This window comes from Salvelinus sp. IW2-2015, linkage group LG13 (genome assembly GCF_002910315.2).
Source record: "Salvelinus sp. IW2-2015 linkage group LG13, ASM291031v2, whole genome shotgun sequence".
Classification (NCBI taxonomy): Eukaryota; Metazoa; Chordata; class Actinopteri; order Salmoniformes; family Salmonidae; genus Salvelinus; species Salvelinus sp. IW2-2015.
This window is the reverse complement of record NC_036853.1, coordinates 47,005,209-47,025,352: the sequence shown is the minus strand read 5'-3', so window position 1 is coordinate 47,025,352 and position 20,144 is coordinate 47,005,209. Positions and strand designations below refer to the sequence as shown.

Below are 20,144 nucleotides of genomic sequence, written 5' to 3'. Positions count from 1 at the left end.
AAATGTTAACCACAGTCAAGCCTCTAACACTGTGATTCAAGTACCTAAAAATGTGGAGCCATTGGAGTTTTTTTTATTTTTAAATGTCCACGTGTTGATTCAAGAAATAAGTATAATGTTTTGGTTCGGTTGAGATAAGGGAAACTCAGTCCCTGCAATGATACAAAAATAACCCATTTTATTTTAACATAGTGATATATATAATTTGGTCAGTATAAATGCCATTTGGACATTTCTGATGCCATTTGGACATGGTTCACTGACTTTTGACTTCCTATGATTATATAATGCAAATGAACAAAACATAGGCCTTATGGAAAAACTCAATAAAATAAGACAAAGGTATGTTCACATGGTCGCTGTATATGTATAATTGACAAAAAAAATAAATGAACATTTTTCGAAAGTGGTCCAGAAAGCACTTTTTTAGAGGTGGTTGTATTTTAGATTTTTTTTTAACATTTTCAAAATTTGACCCTTGGGTCTTGACTTTGTGTCCATTTGCAATATGAAAATCTACGGTGGAGCGCGCTCGCCATCTTTGGGATTTTTGTTGTATGACACTTGGCATTTGCCATATGCCACTTGCTATAAGGTTTGGATGATCTGCCGTCTATTTGAGTGMTATTTGCGATTGTGTATATGTATCGTCCAATGCCAATGTTGCCATTCATTTTTGTCCATTTCATGGGGGTTTTCCCTTACTATATAAACACTGAAGTAAAATTACTGTAGTATATACTAGAGTAATGAATGTAGTGCTTTTGCAGACTGTAGTATACTGTACTATTTATACTAGTGTTTTTGCGGACTGTAGTATTTACGGTAGTGTTTTTGCTGATATTACTGTAGCATTTACTATAGTGATTTTGTTTTATTATCTTTGACATAGATGTGTAGGTAGGTAGAACTGGGGTCTGAACGGATAGTTAAGAGCTTCTGCTCTTTTCGATAACTTGTAGGGAACACAGTGCCTTCGGAAAGTATTCATATCCCTCAACTTCTTTCATATTTTGTTAGGTTACAGCCTTATTCTAACATTTATTAAATTGTTTTTTTCCCCCTCATCAATCTACACAACAATTCCCCATAATGACTAAGCAAAGTTATTTTTTTTAATTTTTTTTAAACATTCTCTAGTTTTTTTGCATGTGCTTAGCTCTATTCTGTTTCTTTTTATCCACCAAAACTCCCTAGTCTTTGTGGATGACAAGCATACCTATAACATGATGCAGCCACCACCATGCTTGAAAATATTTAGAGTGATACTCAGTAATGTGTTGTGTTAGATTTGCATCAAACATAACACTTTGTATTGAGGACATAAAGTGAATTTCTTTGCCACATTTTTTGCAGTTTTACTTTAGTGCCTTATTGCAAACAGGATGCCTGTTTTGGAATATTTTTTATTCTGTACAGGCTTCCTTCTTTTCACTCTGTCATTTAAGTTAGTATTGTGGAGTAACTACAATCTTGCTGATACATCCTCAGTTTTCTCCTATCATAGCCATTAAAATCATTAACTGTTTTAAAGTCACCATTGGCCTAATGGTGAAATCCCTGAGCGGTTTCCTTCCTCTCCGGCAACTGAGTTAGGAAGGACGTCTGTATCTGTGTAGTGACTGGGTGTATTGATACACCATCCAAAGGGGTATTCAATGTCTGCTTTTGTTATTTTTTACCCATCTACCAATAGGTGCCTTTCTTTGCGAGGCATTGGAAAACCTCCCTGGTCTTTGTGGACGAATTTGTGTTTGAAATTCACTGCTCGACTGAGGGACCTTACAATTATCTGTATGTGTGGAGTACAGAGATGAGCTGGTCATTCAAAAACTGCTTCTTGACACACTGCTCGCTTAATCCGGAAGCCAGCTGCACCAATGTGTCGGAGGAAACGCCGTACAGCTGGCGATCGAGGTGACCGTGAATGCACCCGGCCGCCACATGGAGGAGTCGCTTGAGCGCGATTGGACAAGGACATCCCAGCCAGCCAAACCCTCCCCTTCCGCGGACGACGCTGGGCCAAATGTGCGCCGCCTCATGGGTCTCCCGGTCGCGGCCGACTGCGACACAGCCCGGGATCGATCCTGGATCTGTAGTGACGCCTCTAGCACTGCACTCAGGAGCACTCGGGAGGCCCTTTAATTTTTTATTAATTTGTAAAAATGTCTAAAAACATAATTCTACTTTGACATTATGGGCTATTGTGTGTAGATCAGTGACTGGATCTAAATGAATACTAAATTAATACTTTCTGAGGGCACTGTACTAGAATTACAAAACTATAGTGTTTTTGCGGACTGTAGTGTTTTTGCAGGCATTAGTGGTTTTTGGGTGGGAAAATACTATAGTATTTACTACAGTATACTACAACATTCTATAGTAAGCACCTCACGATTGAGGATACTACAGTATGTAGTATAGTATTCTACCAGTGGCGTGCCGTGGGCCTGGGGCCTAGGCCTTCAGTGAGGTACTACACAGTCCCACCCGAATTAATCCACCTCTTATTACCATCATTATGCCATGGCTCTAGACACTATACATTTAGACAGAAACGCAGTATAACCAGGCGTTGCGTCACCTTGAAATTGACAAATTGACATTTTTGGGTAAACAGTGTTTAACAGACAACTCAAGTTTGCAAAGCCAGTGTGGCTCCAAACACCAAATCGATCACTTGCAAATAATAGGCATTCCCAGCAGTACAGTTTGCAGTGCTTCTCGGAGCCTGTGAGCAATTGACAGCGCTCGTAGTTGAAACGTTGAAAGTGGCGAGCGAACGAACCCCTTTCCCGCCTGTGACAGGCTTTGTGGCGTCGGGCGACCTCTCCTTACAATGTCTAACTTTTCTTGAAAAGTTCGTCTTGAGAATGGCGTTATAATTATATCCTCGACCAAATCGATATCTTCTCCTCCTTCCGCCATTGTGGGTTGAAAAAACAGCTTAGTAGAWCGCGAATTAATTCGTTTATCAAATTCAGTTTCCTAGATCTGCATAGACCTGCCCATAGGACCTGCCTCTCAATATTGGTAATCCAATCAAAAGACGTGGACGCACTACGCCTGCTAGCTGGCTCCTGTGTAACACTGGAGCCAGCCAGCAGGCGTACAATAGCCAACTCTAAAGCTGATTGGTTGACACAAAATTTTAATTTCCATTCACTTTAAGCTACAAGCGCCCACACTGTTGATTCTGAAGGCCTGAGGGCAGATTTTAGACCCCTGGCAACACATGATGGCTGAATATGATTGGATAAAAGATCTAACATAAAGACCAGCCCTCCAAATCTCAACCTGGGGCTGGAAGCAGTGCAACCAAGAGGAAAGCTATGAAATGAAGAGTATAACTCTTACTCTGGGGAATAATTTAATACATATTTGTGGGAAAATATATTTAAAAYAWATATATATTCTGATGATGTTTAGGCCAGCAGAGAAGGCCTTGCAGGCCCTGACGGCCCACCACTGTATTCTACAGTATACTACAGTTTACTACAGAATTCTATACCAAGTATTTTAGTATTCTATAGTAAACTGTAGTCTTTTTTCATTTGGGGCTCAGTCAGTCTGTTGTCATGGAGACTAAATTCAGTTGTTTTGTGTTCGACTGTCTGCTTCTGGTTGTGGCTAACAGTGTTGTTCCCCAGCCCAGAGTTGGGGACTCTGTCCCATCCACTGACCTCCATTATCTCGCCCTGCTCAGTGACATGGTCCCCTGGGCCCTTGGCTGCACCCGGCTGGGAATCCAAGATGGCCGCCCAGTCTCCCTTGTTAGGCTCCAGCCAACCACCTGTAGGAAGAGGTTAAAAAATAGACATTTACAAACATGGCAGAGAACTCTAAATACGGCGTTTAAGTCAATTACCTGGTCAAGTACATTAATTATAGTTGAAGTTTGAAGTTTACATACACTTAGGTTGGAGTCATTAAAACTKGTTTTTTCAACCACTCCACAAATTTCTTGTTAACAAACTATAGTTTTGGCAAGTCGGTTAGGACATCTACTTTGTGCATGACACAAGTCATTTTTCCAACAATTGTTTACAGACAGATTATTTCACTTATAATTCACTGTGTCACAATTCCAGTGGGTCAGAAGTTTACATACACTAAGTTGACTGTGCTTTTAAACAGCTTGGAAAATTCCAGAAAACTATGTCATGGCTTTAGAAGCTTCTGATTGGCTAATTGACATAATTTGAGTCAATTGGAGGTGTACCTGTGGATGTATTTCAAGGCCTACCTTCAAACTCAGTGCCTCTTTGCTTGACATCATGGGAAAATCTAAAGAAATCAGCCAAGACCTCAGAAAAGAATTTGTATACCACAACTCTGGTTCATCCAAGGGAGCAATTTTCAAACGTCTGAAGGTACCACGTTCATCTGTACAAACAATATTACGCAAGTATAAACACCATGGGACCACGCAGCCGTCATACCGCTCAGGAAGGAGACTCGTTCTGTCTCCTAGAGATGAATGTACCTTGGTGCGAAAAGTGCAAATCAATCCAAGAACAACAGCAAAGGACCTTGTGAAGACGCTGGAGGAAATCGGTACAAAAGTATCTATATCCACAGTAAAGCGAGTCCTATATCAACATAACCTGAAAGGCCGCTCAGCAAGGAAGAAGTCACTGCTCCAAAACCGCCATAAAAAAGCCAGACTACGGTTTGCAACTGCACATGGGGACAAAGATCATACTTTTTGGAGAAATGTCTTCTGGTCTGATGAAACAAAAATAGAACTGTATGGCCATAATACTCATCATGACCAAGCCGAAGAACACCATCCCAACCGTGAAGCATGGGGGTGGCAGCATCATGTTGTGGGGGTGCTGTGATGCAGGAGGGACTGGTACACTTCACAAAATGGATGGCATCAAGAGGGAGGAAAATTATGTGGATATATTGAAGCAACATCTCAAGACATCAGTCAGGAAGTTAAAGCTTGGTCACAAATGGGTCTTCCAAATGGACAATAACCCCAAGCATACTTCCAAAGCTGTGGCAAAATGGCTTAAGGACAACAAAGTCAAGGTATTGGAGTGGCCATCACAAAGCCCTGACCTCAATCCTATAGAAAATTTGTGGGCAGAACTGAAAAAGCATGTGCGAGCAAGGAGGCCTACAAACCTGACTCAGTTACACCAGCTCTGTCAGGAGGGATGTGCCAAAATTCACCCAACTTCTTGTGGGAAGCTTGTGGAAGGCTACCCAAAACGTTTGACTCAAGTTAAACCATTTAAAGGCAATGCTACCAAATACTAATTGAGTGTATGTAAACTTCTGACCCACTGGGAATGTGATGAAAGAAATAAAAGCTGAAATGAATCATTCTCTCCACTATTATTCTGACATTTGACATTCTTAAAATAAAGTGGTGATCCTAACTGACCTAAGACAGGGAATTTTTACTAAGATTAAATGTATTTGGCTAAGGTGTATGTAAACTTCCGACTTCAACTGTATGTGTGTTTTAGTATGTAAACATAAGTTGTATTGATTTCATTTTATGAATGAAGAAAACATAGGTGCATCACTATTTCCACTGAAGATCTATTACTGTATCTAAGCTTTATGTATTTCTTCCTTACCTTGCTCTCCCATCTTTAGTRCACTCAGCAGGTCAATGCTCTCTGGTTCATCTTCTATTGTCTCCACTTTGACTATCAGCAGATCAGGCTTCCCATCCTCCATGTCTACTGACTGTAAGCGATACAGAGTGAGAAGATGTTGGATCAAGAAATCTGATATGAGCAACCTGCTATGGAGCATCTTCTGATTGGGCAATGAGAGATTGCTATGAGTACAATGCAAACATGTTAGTTGATTTGATTACGTGACACTCTTTAAAGACATGAATCAGATGAACTTGTGGATACCATTTTTGTCTCTGTGTCCAGTATGCAGGAAGTTAAGAGGTAATTTGGCGAACCAATGCTAACTAGCTTGCTAGCTGTGCCCAAAGACTTCCAGTATTTGCCGCTAAGCTAGTTAGCACTCGTTCACAAAATTACCTCTGAATTATCAAAACCTTAAAGGGAAGTTAAAGGCATGGTCCCACACTTAAAACAAAATGAATCAAGACCTGGGCCCTTATTCACAACTAGTCTTAGAGTAGGAGTGCTGATCTAGGATCTTTCCAAATAGTCTTATTCATTATGATCTAAAAGGCAAAACTGCACTCCTACTCTGAGAGGCTTTGTGGATACAGGCCCTGACCTAATACCATTCAGCCAGTAGTTTAGTGGGCTCACCTCAGTGAGACTGTGTGTGGTCCTGTGCTGCTCAGCTAGTACCTCTGTGGGTTCAGGAGGTGTAGTCTGGTTGTCCTCRGTGACCATGGTCCCCTCAGGGTTCCCCAGACCCTCCTTCACCAGAAGCACTTCCTCATCCTAGAAGACACAGGTGATGCAGATTATACAGACATACACTCCCRCAGGTACGCACATACAGATAATAAACACAATTTCAACATGGAGTGTTTARCCATCCACACTACGTTTGAGTCCTATACTGTAGTTACAGAATGACTTCATTGTTGTTAAACCCATCATGGTGGACATAAATATATTGTGGGTAAACATTAGTCAGCGATGATAAGTCAAAAGTCAGACAAACCTTACTAAACTATTATGACGTGTACAATAGGTGTTAGTTTGTGTGTAGGTATATTTAGTAAGTGTATATTGGTTATAAAGCGCTGTCAGGTGTATGCAGAATAGGGTYAGATCAGATGTGATGTATACTAAAAGAGTCTTGTCTCCTCCTTCATCTACACTGATTGAAGTGTATTTAACATGCGACGTCAATAAGGTATCATAGCTTTCACCTGGTCAAGTCTAATCCCTTACAGAATGACTTCGTTGTTAAACCCATCATGGTGGACATAAAAATMTTGTGGGTAAAAATAAGTCAGCTATGACAAGTCAGACAAACTTGACTAAACTATTTTGACATGTACAGTAGGTGTTAGTGTAAGTATGTTTAGTAAGTGTATATTGGTAGTCAATAGTTAAGTCACAATTSCCCATAAAAATGTATGAAAAAGAAACATTTGCTTTTTGGTCTTAAATTAAGGTTAGCATTAGGTTTAAAATCACATTTTAAGTGAAATTGTAGAAATAGGTGGGGTTTAGCCATAATTCTGACTGACTTAACCAATAATACACATTTCATCACTAGTTATGAAGCAGAATAGGGTGATATCAGATCTGATGTATATTAAAGAGAGTCTCAATGAAAGTCTTAGAATGAAAAGTCCCATTTTGTGTTTATTAAACAAACAAGTTAATACAACATGAAAACCACAAATACACACGTCTCAACTAAAAATCTGCATGAACTGCATTCATTTTCTCATTCAAAGAGTCTTGGGATAAAAATTAAGCAGTTGAATTTAAGTAATGAAATATGCATTTGTGAACATCATATAGCCTATACAGTACAAACACAATTACTTTAGGCTTACAGTGCATTCAGAAAGTATTCAGACCCCTTTACTTTTTCCACTTTGTTACAGCCTTCTAAAACTGTTTAAATAGTTGTTTCTCATCAATCTACACACAATACCCTATAACGACAAAGCAAAAAACAGGTTTTTAGAAATGTTTGCAAATGTATATATATAAAATTAAAATTAAAAACACATTTACATAAGTATTCAGACCCTTTACTCGGTACTTTGTTGAAGCACCTTTGGCAGCGATTACAGCCTCGAGTCTTCTTGGGTATGACGCTACAAGCCTGGCACACATGTATTTGGGGAGTTTCTCCCATTCTTCTCTGCTGATCCTCTCAAGCTCTGTCAGGTTGGATGGGGAGCATTGCTACACAGCTTTTTGCAGGTCTCTCCAGAGATGTTAGATCAGGTTCAAGTCCGGGCTCTGGCTGTTCCACTCAAGGACATTCAGAGACCCGAAGCCACTTATGTGTTGTCTTGGCTGTGGGTTTCGGGTCGTTGTCCTGTTGGAAGGTGAACCTTCGCCCAAGTCTAAGCACTCTGGAGCAGGTTTTATCAAGGATCTCTCTGTACTTTGCTCCGTTCATCTTTCCCACGATCCTGACACGTCTCCCAGTCCTTGCCGCTGAAAAACATCCCCACAGCATGATGCTGCCACCACCAGGCTTCACCATAGGGGTGGTGCCAGGTTTCCTCCAGATGTGACGCTTGGCATTCAGGCCAAAGAGTTCAATCTTGGTTTCATCAGACCGGAGAATCTTGTTTCTCATGGTCTGAGAGTCCTTTAGGTGCCTTTTGGCAAACTCCAAGCGGGCTGTCATGTGCTTTTTTACTGGAGTGGCTTCGGTCTGGCCACTCAACCATAAATGCCTGATTGGTGGAGAGCTCAATTTCGAGTCTCATTGCAAAGGATCTGAATACTTTTGTAAATAAGGTTTGTTATTTTTTATAAATGTGCTAAAAATTCTTAACCTGTTTTTGCTTTGTCATTGTGCGTTATTGTGTGTAGATTGATGATTTGTTCTTATTTAATCCATTTTAGAATAAAGCTGTAACGTAACAAAATGTGGAAATGTCAAGGGGTCTGAATACTTTCCGAATGCACTGTATGCCTTATATATTACAATATCTGGACGCAATATCTACTGAAATCTGTTACCCTTGTTATTCCAAATGCATCTGTGGGTCTTCCTAGCTGACAAAAAWGAAAATGTAMCTTTGTCTTTAATGCTTGGTTTGATATAAACGTCAGAAGCTATTGAATGGAATGGTTACTTTCTATGTCATTGAGTGGAATGTTTTTTCTGGTGGTGTATCTGGAGGTAGCTCCTCTCTGAGAAACTCTTCCTGCAGTGTGTACAGGCGAACGACCTCTCTCCAGCGTGGACCTTCAGGTGCATCTTCAGCTGGTGCTGGCGTGAGAARCTCTTCTCACACTGGGGGCAGCTGAAGGGTTTCTCCCCTGTGTGGACCCTCTCGTGCCTCTTCAGGTCACCAGCCTGAGCGAAGTGCATTTGACAATGGGTACAGCTGAAGGGTTTCACCCCTGTGTGGACCCTCTGGTGCCTCTTCAGGTTGCCAGCCACGGAAAAGCGCATATGACACTGGGTACAGCTGAAGGGTTTTACCCCTGTGTGGACCCTCTGGTGGATCTCCACCTTCTGGAGGCAGCTGAAACCTTTGTTACAGAACATGCAGAGGAAACGTTTCTCTTTACTATTGCCTGATGTTGCTCCCCCTCCCTGAGCCTGGGCTCTAGCCCTGTCTTTTGAGTTCAATAGCTGATTGGAAAGGACATGGCTGTGTGATGCGGAAGGTGCCATCGACGTGGACACTGGATTGCGATCCCTGAATGTGTGTAAAGGGGAGAGGGTGGCAACATTTACAGTTGTCTCTAAGCTTCCCCTATAATCTAAGAAATCTCTGCCCTGTGAGTGTCCATCTCCTAGGTGACTATCTGCATTCAATAGGGGAGAAGCGTAGCCCTCCACTTTTACAGTCACCTCATCTACCACTATGACCTCCCCTTTCTTATCTAGGCACCCTTCAGAGTATACACTACTACTGTACTGGTTCCAGTCCCCTCTAGACAGATCAGTCTGTGTCTCTAAACCCAAGGATATATTGCCAGGGTCCATCTCTGTAGCGTAAGAACAACATGGAACATCCCCGTCAGTGTCTAACGAGTCACCATCACCATGGGAATTAATCTGGCTCTGGTGAAATACCGGTAAATAGTCTGAGCCGGGAGCAGGAGGYCAGCCCAGTCTCCCCAGCCCCAGTCTCTCTGGGTCTGATCTGTGGTCAGATCCTGTGTGTAAGAACCTTTGTGTTACTGTTAATATCTCGGTGTCCATCTCTGACTTGAGGATGGGCTTCGGCGTTCCACTGACCTCTGTGATGCTGCGTTGGGTCCAGGCCTGGGGTGCGGAAGTGGTGGCAAGGTCCTCGGTGGCTACAAGGTGCTTTCCAGCCGCACCAGTCTGGATGTCTCTGCTGTGTGTTGGGTCCTCCTCTCCTTCAGACCTCTCCTGCTTGACCCCAGGACCTGCAGCCTCTGCATCTGCAGACTGACATAAGAAGAGGGGAGGTTATTACAGGTACATGAGTAGAACTGGATAACAATGTCATTGGGAAGTCTCCAAGCTCCACTACGGCAGATCAATAAGGATGTACATGTAAGCAAGTGAATAGCTGCAGGGAGCCTTTCTGAAATAAACTGGCCACATTTGATGTACTGTAATTTTGATGTAATACTATTACACTAACCTCTATCATAATAACGTGCTGGGTTGAGGTTCCACTCCCCTCATCAACAGTGATTGGCTGGTCATCGCTCCATGTATTGTGTCCTGCTGGCTTCACAAAGCTCCTGTGGCCTCCAGTGAGATGTCCTTCACCTGAGAGAGTGATTGGGGGAAAAGAGGTGGTTAGTGTAGGTACTGTCAATGCTCAACTGTATATTGTACATGATTGACAATTRTGACACTGTCTAGAATTGGCAAGGATGTAAGGTAAGACTTCACATAACTRCTTGATATACTATTTATAGATTGATTATGTTCCATGCATTATTCGTTTTCAATTAGTAAATAATAGGAAACGCAGTAAATCAATAATCTGGTTAGAATATGATAGTGTCTATCTGCAAGTTAGCTAWGTAATCAGAATGATTGCCTACTATCCAAATAATGATCAAGGCCGAATTCTGGTTAAACAGCCATATGTGGTTAACACATTTTGGGGCTCCCGAGTGGCMCACAGGTCTAGGGCACTGCATCTCAGTGCTTGAGGCGTCACTGCAGACACCCTGTATAGAGTCCAGGCTGTARCACAACCGGCCGTGATTGGGAGTCCCATAGMGCGGCGTCGTCTGGGTTTGGCTGGTGTAGGCGTCCTTGTAAATAAGAATTTGTTCATAACTGACTTGCCTAGCTAAATAAAGGTTAAATTAAAAAAAARATCTAAKGTTACACATGCGCAGATGTGAACGAAGAGACCGGTCCACAGTCCCCGCCTTCTGCAAAATGTACCTCTTGCCATTCCTCTATATCGGTCGAGGATCTTGGGACGACTGGTGAGGACGCGCTCCCGTGCCACCTTAAGTTCCAGTAGCTGTAGTTTCCTCCGCAATGACCTGTTTTCTTTCTGGCTTTGAGTTATTTCCAAACGAAACACTGCATAATCGTCGTCTACGAGTTTACAGACCTCTGCCACGGCTGCATTCGCTAGCACCTCCATAATGGAGGCTATTTGAGTGTGGACAGCAATACAGTTAGCCATTGTTAGCAGCTAGCTAACGTCCGCYTTACCTAGATAACATCTATCAACCAAGTCCTGTCTCAAASGCGAATTAAACACTATATAGGGTAAGTGGGTGATGCCGTGGAGTTCAATGTGGCATTTTGAGTTCCAGGGTGTTAATAAACGTCTAAATAACAACAAAAACCGCTAACGTGTAAATTTTTCCTGTTCACTTCCGTTTACGCTTCTTCTTCAGTGGTTTTTAAATGGGGGTTGGCAACCAACTTTAGTGATMCATTTCCGCCACCGACTGGAGTGTTGACCAGAGACAGGGAAGGTCTGAAGTTTAACCCTACCCAATTAAACCCTTCTCCCTAAGGAAACGGAATATATAATTTAATACAATATCACCTTAAGGTTTTCTTAAGTTCAATTAAACTTGACTCCTCAACACCATTATTCCTTAATACTAATAACAAACTGTCCCTTTCCCTCCCATATCGCTGGCACTGAAATAGAACGTGTTCTACTGTCTCCATTTCTCTCTGCCTCCATTTCTCTCTGCCTGTGATCTAACTTCCCAGTTGGATGTTTCCCGACTAATTTCAAAGTGCTGTTGAGCCTGATGAGTCTCAGCCTTGTGATTACATCTTCATCCCTTCTCTCTGGACCTGAGGATCTCCCTGCCTCCACCTTTTCCTGGATCCTGACAGGTGTCTTTCCCTTCCTTTTCCACAACCCTTACCATGTATCTTTATTTWTTATTTMTACCACTGTTCTTATTAATCCCTTGGTCTSTGCTTTACTTAAGAGAACAMATCTTATTGGTTGGTGTCATAGCTCAAAGGGTGTGGTTAAATGAAAAAGGTATGCACAATGTTTTTTAAAATATAGTACTACTTATAGTATTACATTACACATCAAATCTCCTATGATCAGTATCTTTCAAAAGAAGTGTGTTAGCAAGAATAGAGTAGAAAATAATACAATMATTTTATTCCATCAACATCACATCAGTAAGGTAAATATTAAACTGTCCTTGTTCTAGCCAAGAAACTGTCTCTAAAAACAGGTACTTACACAAGCCTGTTTCAAATGACAAGTTAATGAATGTGTGGTTAATTACCCTCCTAGAAATGATAGGCCGTCTGAGCTCTTTTTCTACATGTGCGCATCCCACATTTCTGAAGGGATTACCGTTCACATAATTTCTGAGACTGAAGTGCATTCGTACTAGTAAAACATATGTTGAAAATTAGGCTATGAAAATGTAGACAGCTTGAGGCCCATCCATACCCTAAAGAATGGCTTGATGATGCTCTCAGTAGAGTACATATCCTTGATGAGACCTCAACCAGAAGGGATAAAATATATATATTTTTAAAAATGTGTCTTTACCACTACATATTATCCTTTTAATGATGACATCACATCAAGGGAGCCATTAAGTAACATTGGAATGTCCTCATGTCTGATCCTGTTTGCCTAAAGATTTTCTCTGATCCACCTCTCTTCCCACTGCAGGGCAGGGAATATCATTGTTCGGGCTGACACTTAGGCCCCCTCCCCCCAAAAATAACAAATAATAACGGACGAATGAACAAGGTTACCTGTTTCTACCCCTGCCGTAGGTGTGCGGCATATAGGGACTCCTGTATTAAAGTGAGCYAATTCAATAGCTCTGCCATTGGTAAACAATACACTATGAAARAGTTCCTCACATGCAGSTCTTCTAACGTCATATACCTTCTCTTGTCCATGCAATAACCAATACATGGGCAAAACAGGTAAGAKCACGTATTATAGAACACAGGAGTGCTGTAAGGAGAAATGACCCTAAATCCCCAATAGCACGTCATTTCTCAAAGGTCGGTCACCCAGTCTCCTCCATGTCCTTCTGTACATTCTGTTTTTCTACAATCCTGTGTTATTTATTCTGAGGAAATGTRCACATGGTATTTCTAAATGCAAWAATTTATTATATTTCTCGGTCTGCTGATGCACACAATGTAGTAGTTCATGCATTCTATTGTATAAGGTACTGATTCATAGATTTTATGTATTTTATTTCTTGATCATGTGACGTACGCAATTATCCTTGAAATCGAAGCCAGAGGTGTGTGTGCCGATCATTTACGCCGCGAGTCAAACTCATTCAATGCAGGGCCGAGTGATTGGGGGTTTTCGCAGTCCTTGTACGGTTGATTGACTAATAAGGTCACTAATTAGTAATGAACCCTCACGCATAATTGAAAGGAAAAAAACTAAAATAGCATCACACTAGGCCAGAGGTACTCAGCTCTTACCCTACGAGGTCTGGAACTGCTGGTTTTCTGTTCTACCTGATAAAAAAAAATTGCACACACCCTGGTGTCCCAGGTCACAATCAGTCTCTGATTAGAGGGGATCAATTTAAAAAAAGCAGTGAACGTTTCGAAGTCCAGAGTTGAATTTGAGGGCACTAGGCCCTCCATGGAATGAGTTTGACATCTATAATTTACACTGATGGCTTGATGCGGAAATGTTTTGTTTTCATCTTTTCACCATGATATTTTTGTTTTTTTGCATTTAAGCCTCAGTTTTTTATTTATTTCCTCTTTTTCGACAGGGTTCCACTGGTATACAGCAATCTTTAAAAGTCATATCACAGATTCTCAAATGGATTGAGGTCTGGACTTTGACCATTCCAAGACATTTAAATGTTTCCTCTTAAACCACTCGAGTGTTGCTTTAGCAGTATGCTTAGGGTCATTGTCCTGCTGGAAGGTGAACCTCCGTCCCAGTCTCAAATCTCTGGAAGACTGAAACAGGTTTCCCTCAAGAATTTCCCTGTATTTAGTGCCATCCATCATACCTTCAATTCTGACCAGTTTCCCAGTCCCTGACGAAAAACATCCCCACAGCATGGTGTTCTCGGGGTGATGAGAGGTGTTGGGTTTGCGCCAGACAGCGTTTTCCTTGATGGCCAAAAAGCTCAATTTTAGTCTCATCTGACCAGAGTACCTTCTTCCATATGTTTGGGGAGTCTCCCACATGCCTTTTGGTGAACACCAAACATGTTTCCTTATTTTATTCTGGCCACTCTTCCGTAAAGCCCAGCTCTGTGGAGTGTACGGCTGAAAGTGGTCCTATGGACAGATACTCCAATCTCCACTGTGGAGCTTTGCAGCTCRTTCGGGGTTATCTTTGGTCTCTTTGTTGCCTCTCTGATTAATGCCCTCCTTGCCTGGTCTGTGAGTTTTGGTGGGCAGCCCTCTCTTGGCAGGTTTGTTGTGGTGCCCTATTCTTTCCACTTTTTTATAATGGATTTAATGGTGCTCTGTGGGATGTTAAAAGTTTGACATTTTTTTATAACCCAACCCTGATCTGTACTTCTCTACAACTTTGTCCCTGACCTGTATGGAGAGCTTCTTGGTTTTCATAGTACCGCTTGCTTGGTGTTGCCCCTTGCTTAGTGGTGTTGCAGACTATGGGGCAGTTCAGAACAGGTGTATATTTTTACTGAGATCATGTGACTTAGATTGCACACAGGTGGACTTTATTTAACTAATTATGTGACTTCTGAAGGTAATTGGTTGCACCAGATCTTATTTAGGGGCTTCATAGCAAAGGGGGTTAATACATATGCACGCACCACTTTTCAGTTCTGAATTTTTTTTAAATACGTTTTTTTTAAATAAGTTTTTTTTAAATTTCACTTCACCAATTTGGACTATTTTGTGTATGTCCATTACATGAAATCCAAATAAAAATCCATTTAAATTACAGGTTGTAATGCAACAAAATAGGAAAAATGCCAAGGGGGTTGAATACTTTTACAAGGCACTGTATAGTCTCGCTATTGTTATTTTACTGCTGCTCTTTAATTACTTGTTACTTTTTTTCTTACTCTTACTCGTATTTTTTAAAACTGCATTGTTGGTTAGGGGCTCGTAAGTAAGCGTTTCACTAAGGTCTACTACACCTGTTGTATTCGGCGCATGTGACTAATACAATTTGATTTGATTCTCACTACGACTCAAGAAAGCATGCCGTTTTTCGGCTACAGATTAAATAAGTTATGAACTTCACAGGGTGGTGAAAGTGCATGGTGATGAGCTCGACTCTCCTTCCAATTAAATATCGAAAGTCTTATTCTAGTGAAATGCTGTTTGAAAAATTTWAATAATCTCTTATCCATAATAATCCTAACTGCACTGTATCTGCCAGCTGTTGGGCTAGAGCTCATGTGCCAAGACCACAGTAGGGACATTCACAATAACACTACATTTGTTGTGATAAAACCATCAGTAGAGTTGAACATGCAATAGAAACCCAMTTAATTGAAGACAAAATTAATCAAGTCCTGGGCCTGTATCTACAAAGCGGCTTAGAGTAAGAGTGCTGATCGAGGACCACCTACATAGTCTACATAGTCTTATTCATGATTATCTAAAAGGCAAAACTGATCCAAGAACAGCACTCCTACTCTGAGAGGRTTTGTGGATACGGGCCCTGACCTAATACCATTCAGACAGTAGTTTAGTGGGCTCACCTCAGTGAGACTGTGTGGTCCTGTGCTGCTCAGCTGGTTCCTCTGTGGGTTCAGGAGGAGGTGTAGTCTGGTTGTCCTCCATGACCATTGTCCCCTCAGGGTTCCCCAGACCCTCCACCAGCAGCACCTCCTGACCCTCATCCCCCTGGAAGAGACAGGTGATACAGATTACACAGACATACACTCCCTCAGGTACGTACACACAGACAATAATCACACTTTCAACATGGAGTGTTTACCCATCCCCACTATGTTTGAGTCTTATACTGTAGTTACAGAATGACTTCATTGTTGTTAAYCCCATTATGGTGTACATAAATATGATTCAGCTATGGTAAGTCAAAAGTCAGACAAACCTGACTAAACTATTTTGACGTGTACAATAGGTGTTAGTGTGTAGGTATATTTAGTAAGTGTATATTGGTTAGAAAGCGTGAGATCAGATGTGATGTATACTAAAGAGAMTCTCAATGAAAGTCTTAGAATGAAAAGTCCAATTTTGTGTTTATTAAACAAACAAGTTTTAAATACACCATATGAAAACCAGACATACACATGTCTCAACTACAAATCTGCATTAAAAGTGTCTTGGGAAAATGTGTGAACATCATATAGCCTACACAGTACAAACACAATATGTTACAGACTATTGTAGGCTTATTTATGCCTTATAGATATATCACAATGTCTGGATGCAATATTCTACCCAGGAATATTCAGAGAAATCTGTTACTCTCTTGTGCTCAGATGTATCTGTTGATCTTTTCTGCTGACAACAATGAACATTCATCTTAGTCTTTAATGCAGGATTTGATCTAAACGTCAGAAGCTATTGAGTGGAATGGTTACTTTCTATGTTATAGAGTGGAATGGTGTTTCTGKTGGTGCATCCTGAGGTAGGTCCTCTCTGAAAACRTCTTTCCACAGTGAGTACAGGCGAATGGCTTCTCTCCCGTGTGGACCTTCAGGTGCATCTTCAGCTGGTCCTGACGGGAGAACCTCTTCTCACACTGGGGGCAGCTGTAGGGTTTCTCCCCTGTGTGGACCCTCTCGTGCCTCTTCAGGTCACCAGCCTGGGTGAAGCGCATGTGACACTGGGTACATTTGAAGGGTTTTACCCCTGTGTGGAACCGCTGGTGCCTCTTCAGGTTGCCAGCATGGGCGAAGCGCATGTGACACTGGGTACAGATGAAGGGTTTCACCCCTGTGTGGACTCTCTGGTGGATCTCCACCTTCTGTGGGCAGCTAAAGCCTTTGTTACAGAACATGCAGAAGAACTGCTTTTCTTTACCGCCCGTTGTTGCTCCCTCTCCCCACGGCTTGGCCCTTTGGTCGTTTGAGTTCAATACCTGATCGAAAAGGATGCGGCCTTGTGAATCGGAAGGTGCCATCGACATGGACACTGGGTGTAAAGGTGAGTGGGTCGGGACCTTTAGATTTGTCTCTAAGCTTTCCCTGTAGTCTAAGAAATCACTGGAGTTTCCCTGCGAGTGTCCTTCTCCGAAGTGAGTCTCGTCTGCATTCCATGTCACAGGAGCATCGCCCTCCACTTTCACAGTCATCTCATCTACGACGAGACCCTCTCCTTTCTCATCTAGGCACCCTTCAGAGTATACTCTAGAACTGTACCGGTTCCAGTCCTCTCTCATTGGATTAGWCTGTGTATCTAAGCTCACAGACATGTCACCAGGTATCTCTGTCTCTGTAGTGTATGAACAGGACGGATCATTGCCAGTCTGTAACGTGTCACCTGAGTTCTGATGGGACAGAACCATCCTCGGGTTACCGTAATGGAAATATTCTGAGCGTGGAGCAGGACAGCCCAGCCCTGTTAAAGTCTTGGTATTGGTCTCTGACTTGAGGACGGCGTTTGGAGTTCCACTGACCTCCGTAATGCTGCGTCGGGTCATGGGCTGCACTGTGGCAGTGGTGGGGTCCTCCGTGGCTACAGGATGAGCTCCAGTCTGGATGTCTCTGCTGTGCCATGGTTCCTCCTCTCCTTCAGTCTTCTCCTGCTTGACCCCAGGACCTGCAGCCTCTGCATCTGCAGACTGACACAAGAGAGGAGGTTATTAACGGTACATGAGTAGAATTGGATAACAATGTCGTAGGGAAGTACATTTTTGGACCAAGTTTGTATTTGACCTGTCTTTTTTGGGGGGGGGGGGTACAATATTCATTTCAATTTACACAGTTTATACAACATGTATCTGTAGGCTTCCAAAGAAAAACATAGAGAAATTATCATATTGATCACACAGATTTTGTAATAATAAAATTGGTGTAAAMAAGAGAGTAAGAGTAACATAAGAGATGGTCCTACACCACCAACTCACCATCCCATTTAGACATCTTCACGGGTCCAAAAAGTTGGACCTGTTATGAAATGGACCTGGGGCTTTCCCACTCGGACCAGATATGCATAAATAAATTTTTCAAATATAGAGACATGTACAAGTGTGTATTYTACACATGTGAATTGGACATTTATTTGTTGCAGGTCACGGCCAGGGATCAGGCATTATTGACGACGATCCTGGAGCAATTAGGGTTAAGTGCCTTGTTCAAGGGCACAGACAGATTTCGGCTCAGGATTTGAACCAGCAACCTTTCGGTTACTGGCCCAATGCTCTTAACCACTAGGCTACCTGCCGCTAGCTGCCATAGCTAGGTTATTTATTATGAAATATGCCTACGTAGTACTTGTCTTGACTGCATCAAACCAGGAGAAGCTAGTTAGGCTAATTGAGGCTGCAGTGCATGTGTAACAACTCCATTCAGAATATTAAGTAGCAGGCTACCTGTTGGCTCTTGGTCGTTGTAGCCTATCCTTCTCCTTTAACTRTTAATTCCATACATTTTAATTCCACCTTCCATTGATTAGATATCTCCCAACTTTTGCGACACGGAACGAGGCCCAACGACTGTAGCCAATATCTGCTTTGATGACTTATGATTGGCCAACAACAACAATCAGCTACACTCTCATGAAAAGCAAGAGCAGCAGCATGAATTATGAAATCTCTCTCTGCTACAGCAGTCCCATTTGGTTCTGTACGGGCCCTTCCAGACAGTTCAGTTAAAATTACACATACCCGAGACCCGTGACAATCAATCAGATCCAACCCAGACCTGTGATATTATTTAGAATTCTGGGCCTCGGATTGGGTCTGGGATATTCGGGTACAGGTTTTTATCCGTGAAGACCTCTAATGCCATTCTCCCCCAGCTCAACATGTTTCCGCCCACCACACATGGAAACCATGTTTTCGACTCCTTCCCACCCTGCCTAGCAACACAGGTTAGTTGTCAGTTCCCACCCCATAATCAACCGAAGAAGCTTTTACATCCACACTCCCCCCCCCTCTCGGCGACCAGGGAAAACTCTCCCTATTCCCTTTTTGGGACTGGAAGCAAAGTAAAAAATATGAAAGTAGGTGTGTGATATATATATATAAAAAACAGTCSTGGCCAAAAGTTGAGAATGACACAAATATTAATTTTCAAAGTCTGCTGCCTCAGTTTGTATGATGGCAATTTGCATTTACTCCAGAATGTTATGAAGAGTGATCAGATGAATTGCAATTAATTGCAAAGTCCCTCTTTGCCATGCAAATGAACTGAATCCCCCAAAAACATTTCCACTGCATTTCAGCCCTGCCACAAAAGGACCAGCTGACATCATGTCAGTGACTCTCTCGTTAACACAGGTGTGAGTGTTGACGAGGACAAGGCTGGATATCATTGTCATGCTGATTGAGTTCGAATAACAGACAGGAAGCTTCAAAAGGAAGAGAGAGATAACATAAATATACCAGCGTTACTACAATAAGATGATCATTATGGCCAAACAGTCTATTTTTTGTTTCATCAGACCAGAGGACATTTCTCCAAAAAGTACGATTTTGTCCCCATGTGCAGTTGCAAACCGTAGTCTGGCTTTTTATGGCGGTTTTGGAGCAGTGGCTCTTCCTTGCTGAGCGGCCTTTCAGGTTATGTCGATATAGGACTCGTTTTACTGTGGATATAGATACTTTTGTACCCGTTCCTTCCGCATCTTCACAAGGTCCTTTGCTGTTGTTCTGGGATTGATTTGCACTTTTCGCACCAAGGTACGTTAATCTCTCGGACACAGAACGCGTCTCCTTCCTGAGTGGTATGACGGCTGCGTGGTCCCATGGTGTTTAGACTTCGTTGTACAGATGAACGTGGTACTTCAGGCGTTTGAAATTGCTCCCAGGATGAACCAGACTTGTGGAGGTCTACAATTTTTTCTGAGGTCTTGCCTGATTTCTTTAGATTTTCCCACGATGTCAAGCAAAGAGGACTGAGTTTGAAGTAGGCCTTGAAATACATCCACAGGTACACCTCCAATTGACTCAAATTAAGTCAATTAAAGCC

General features: G+C 42.1%; 3 protein-coding genes across 5 annotated transcripts in view; all 3 read right to left on the bottom strand.

The window, feature by feature from the left end:
- Positions 1–20,144, bottom strand: part of LOC139028580 (uncharacterized) — a 105,908-nt gene that overhangs the window by 52,262 nt on the left and 33,502 nt on the right. The window lies entirely within an intron of this gene.
- LOC139022611 (transcriptional repressor RHIT-like) overlaps positions 1–20,144 on the bottom strand; it is a 49,946-nt gene that overhangs the window by 4,108 nt on the left and 25,694 nt on the right. Inside the window, exons 1-6 of one of the 2 annotated variants that reach the window (XM_070446391.1) lie at positions 10,999–11,463; positions 10,235–10,365; positions 9,859–10,035; positions 6,261–6,398; positions 5,598–5,709; positions 3,684–3,793 (exon numbers count right to left, since the gene is read on the bottom strand). In XM_070446391.1, the coding sequence (XP_070302492.1) occupies positions 3,684–3,793; positions 5,598–5,709; positions 6,261–6,398; positions 9,859–10,035; positions 10,235–10,365; positions 10,999–11,248 (918 nt within the window). In that variant the 5' untranslated portion in view covers positions 11,249–11,463. Of the gene's footprint in view, positions 1–3,683; positions 3,794–5,597; positions 5,710–6,260; positions 6,399–9,858; positions 10,036–10,234; positions 10,366–10,998; positions 11,464–20,144 lie in introns of those variants that run through there. The other variant, XM_070446390.1, reaches the window with a different exon arrangement.
- Positions 16,241–20,144, bottom strand: part of LOC111971719 (uncharacterized) — an 11,215-nt gene continuing 7,311 nt past the window's right edge. The window contains exon 4 of the mRNA XM_023998555.3: positions 16,241–17,794. Coding sequence (XP_023854323.2) covers positions 16,601–17,794 — 1,194 coding nt within the window. The 3' untranslated portion in view covers positions 16,241–16,600. The remainder of the gene's footprint in view (positions 17,795–20,144) is intronic.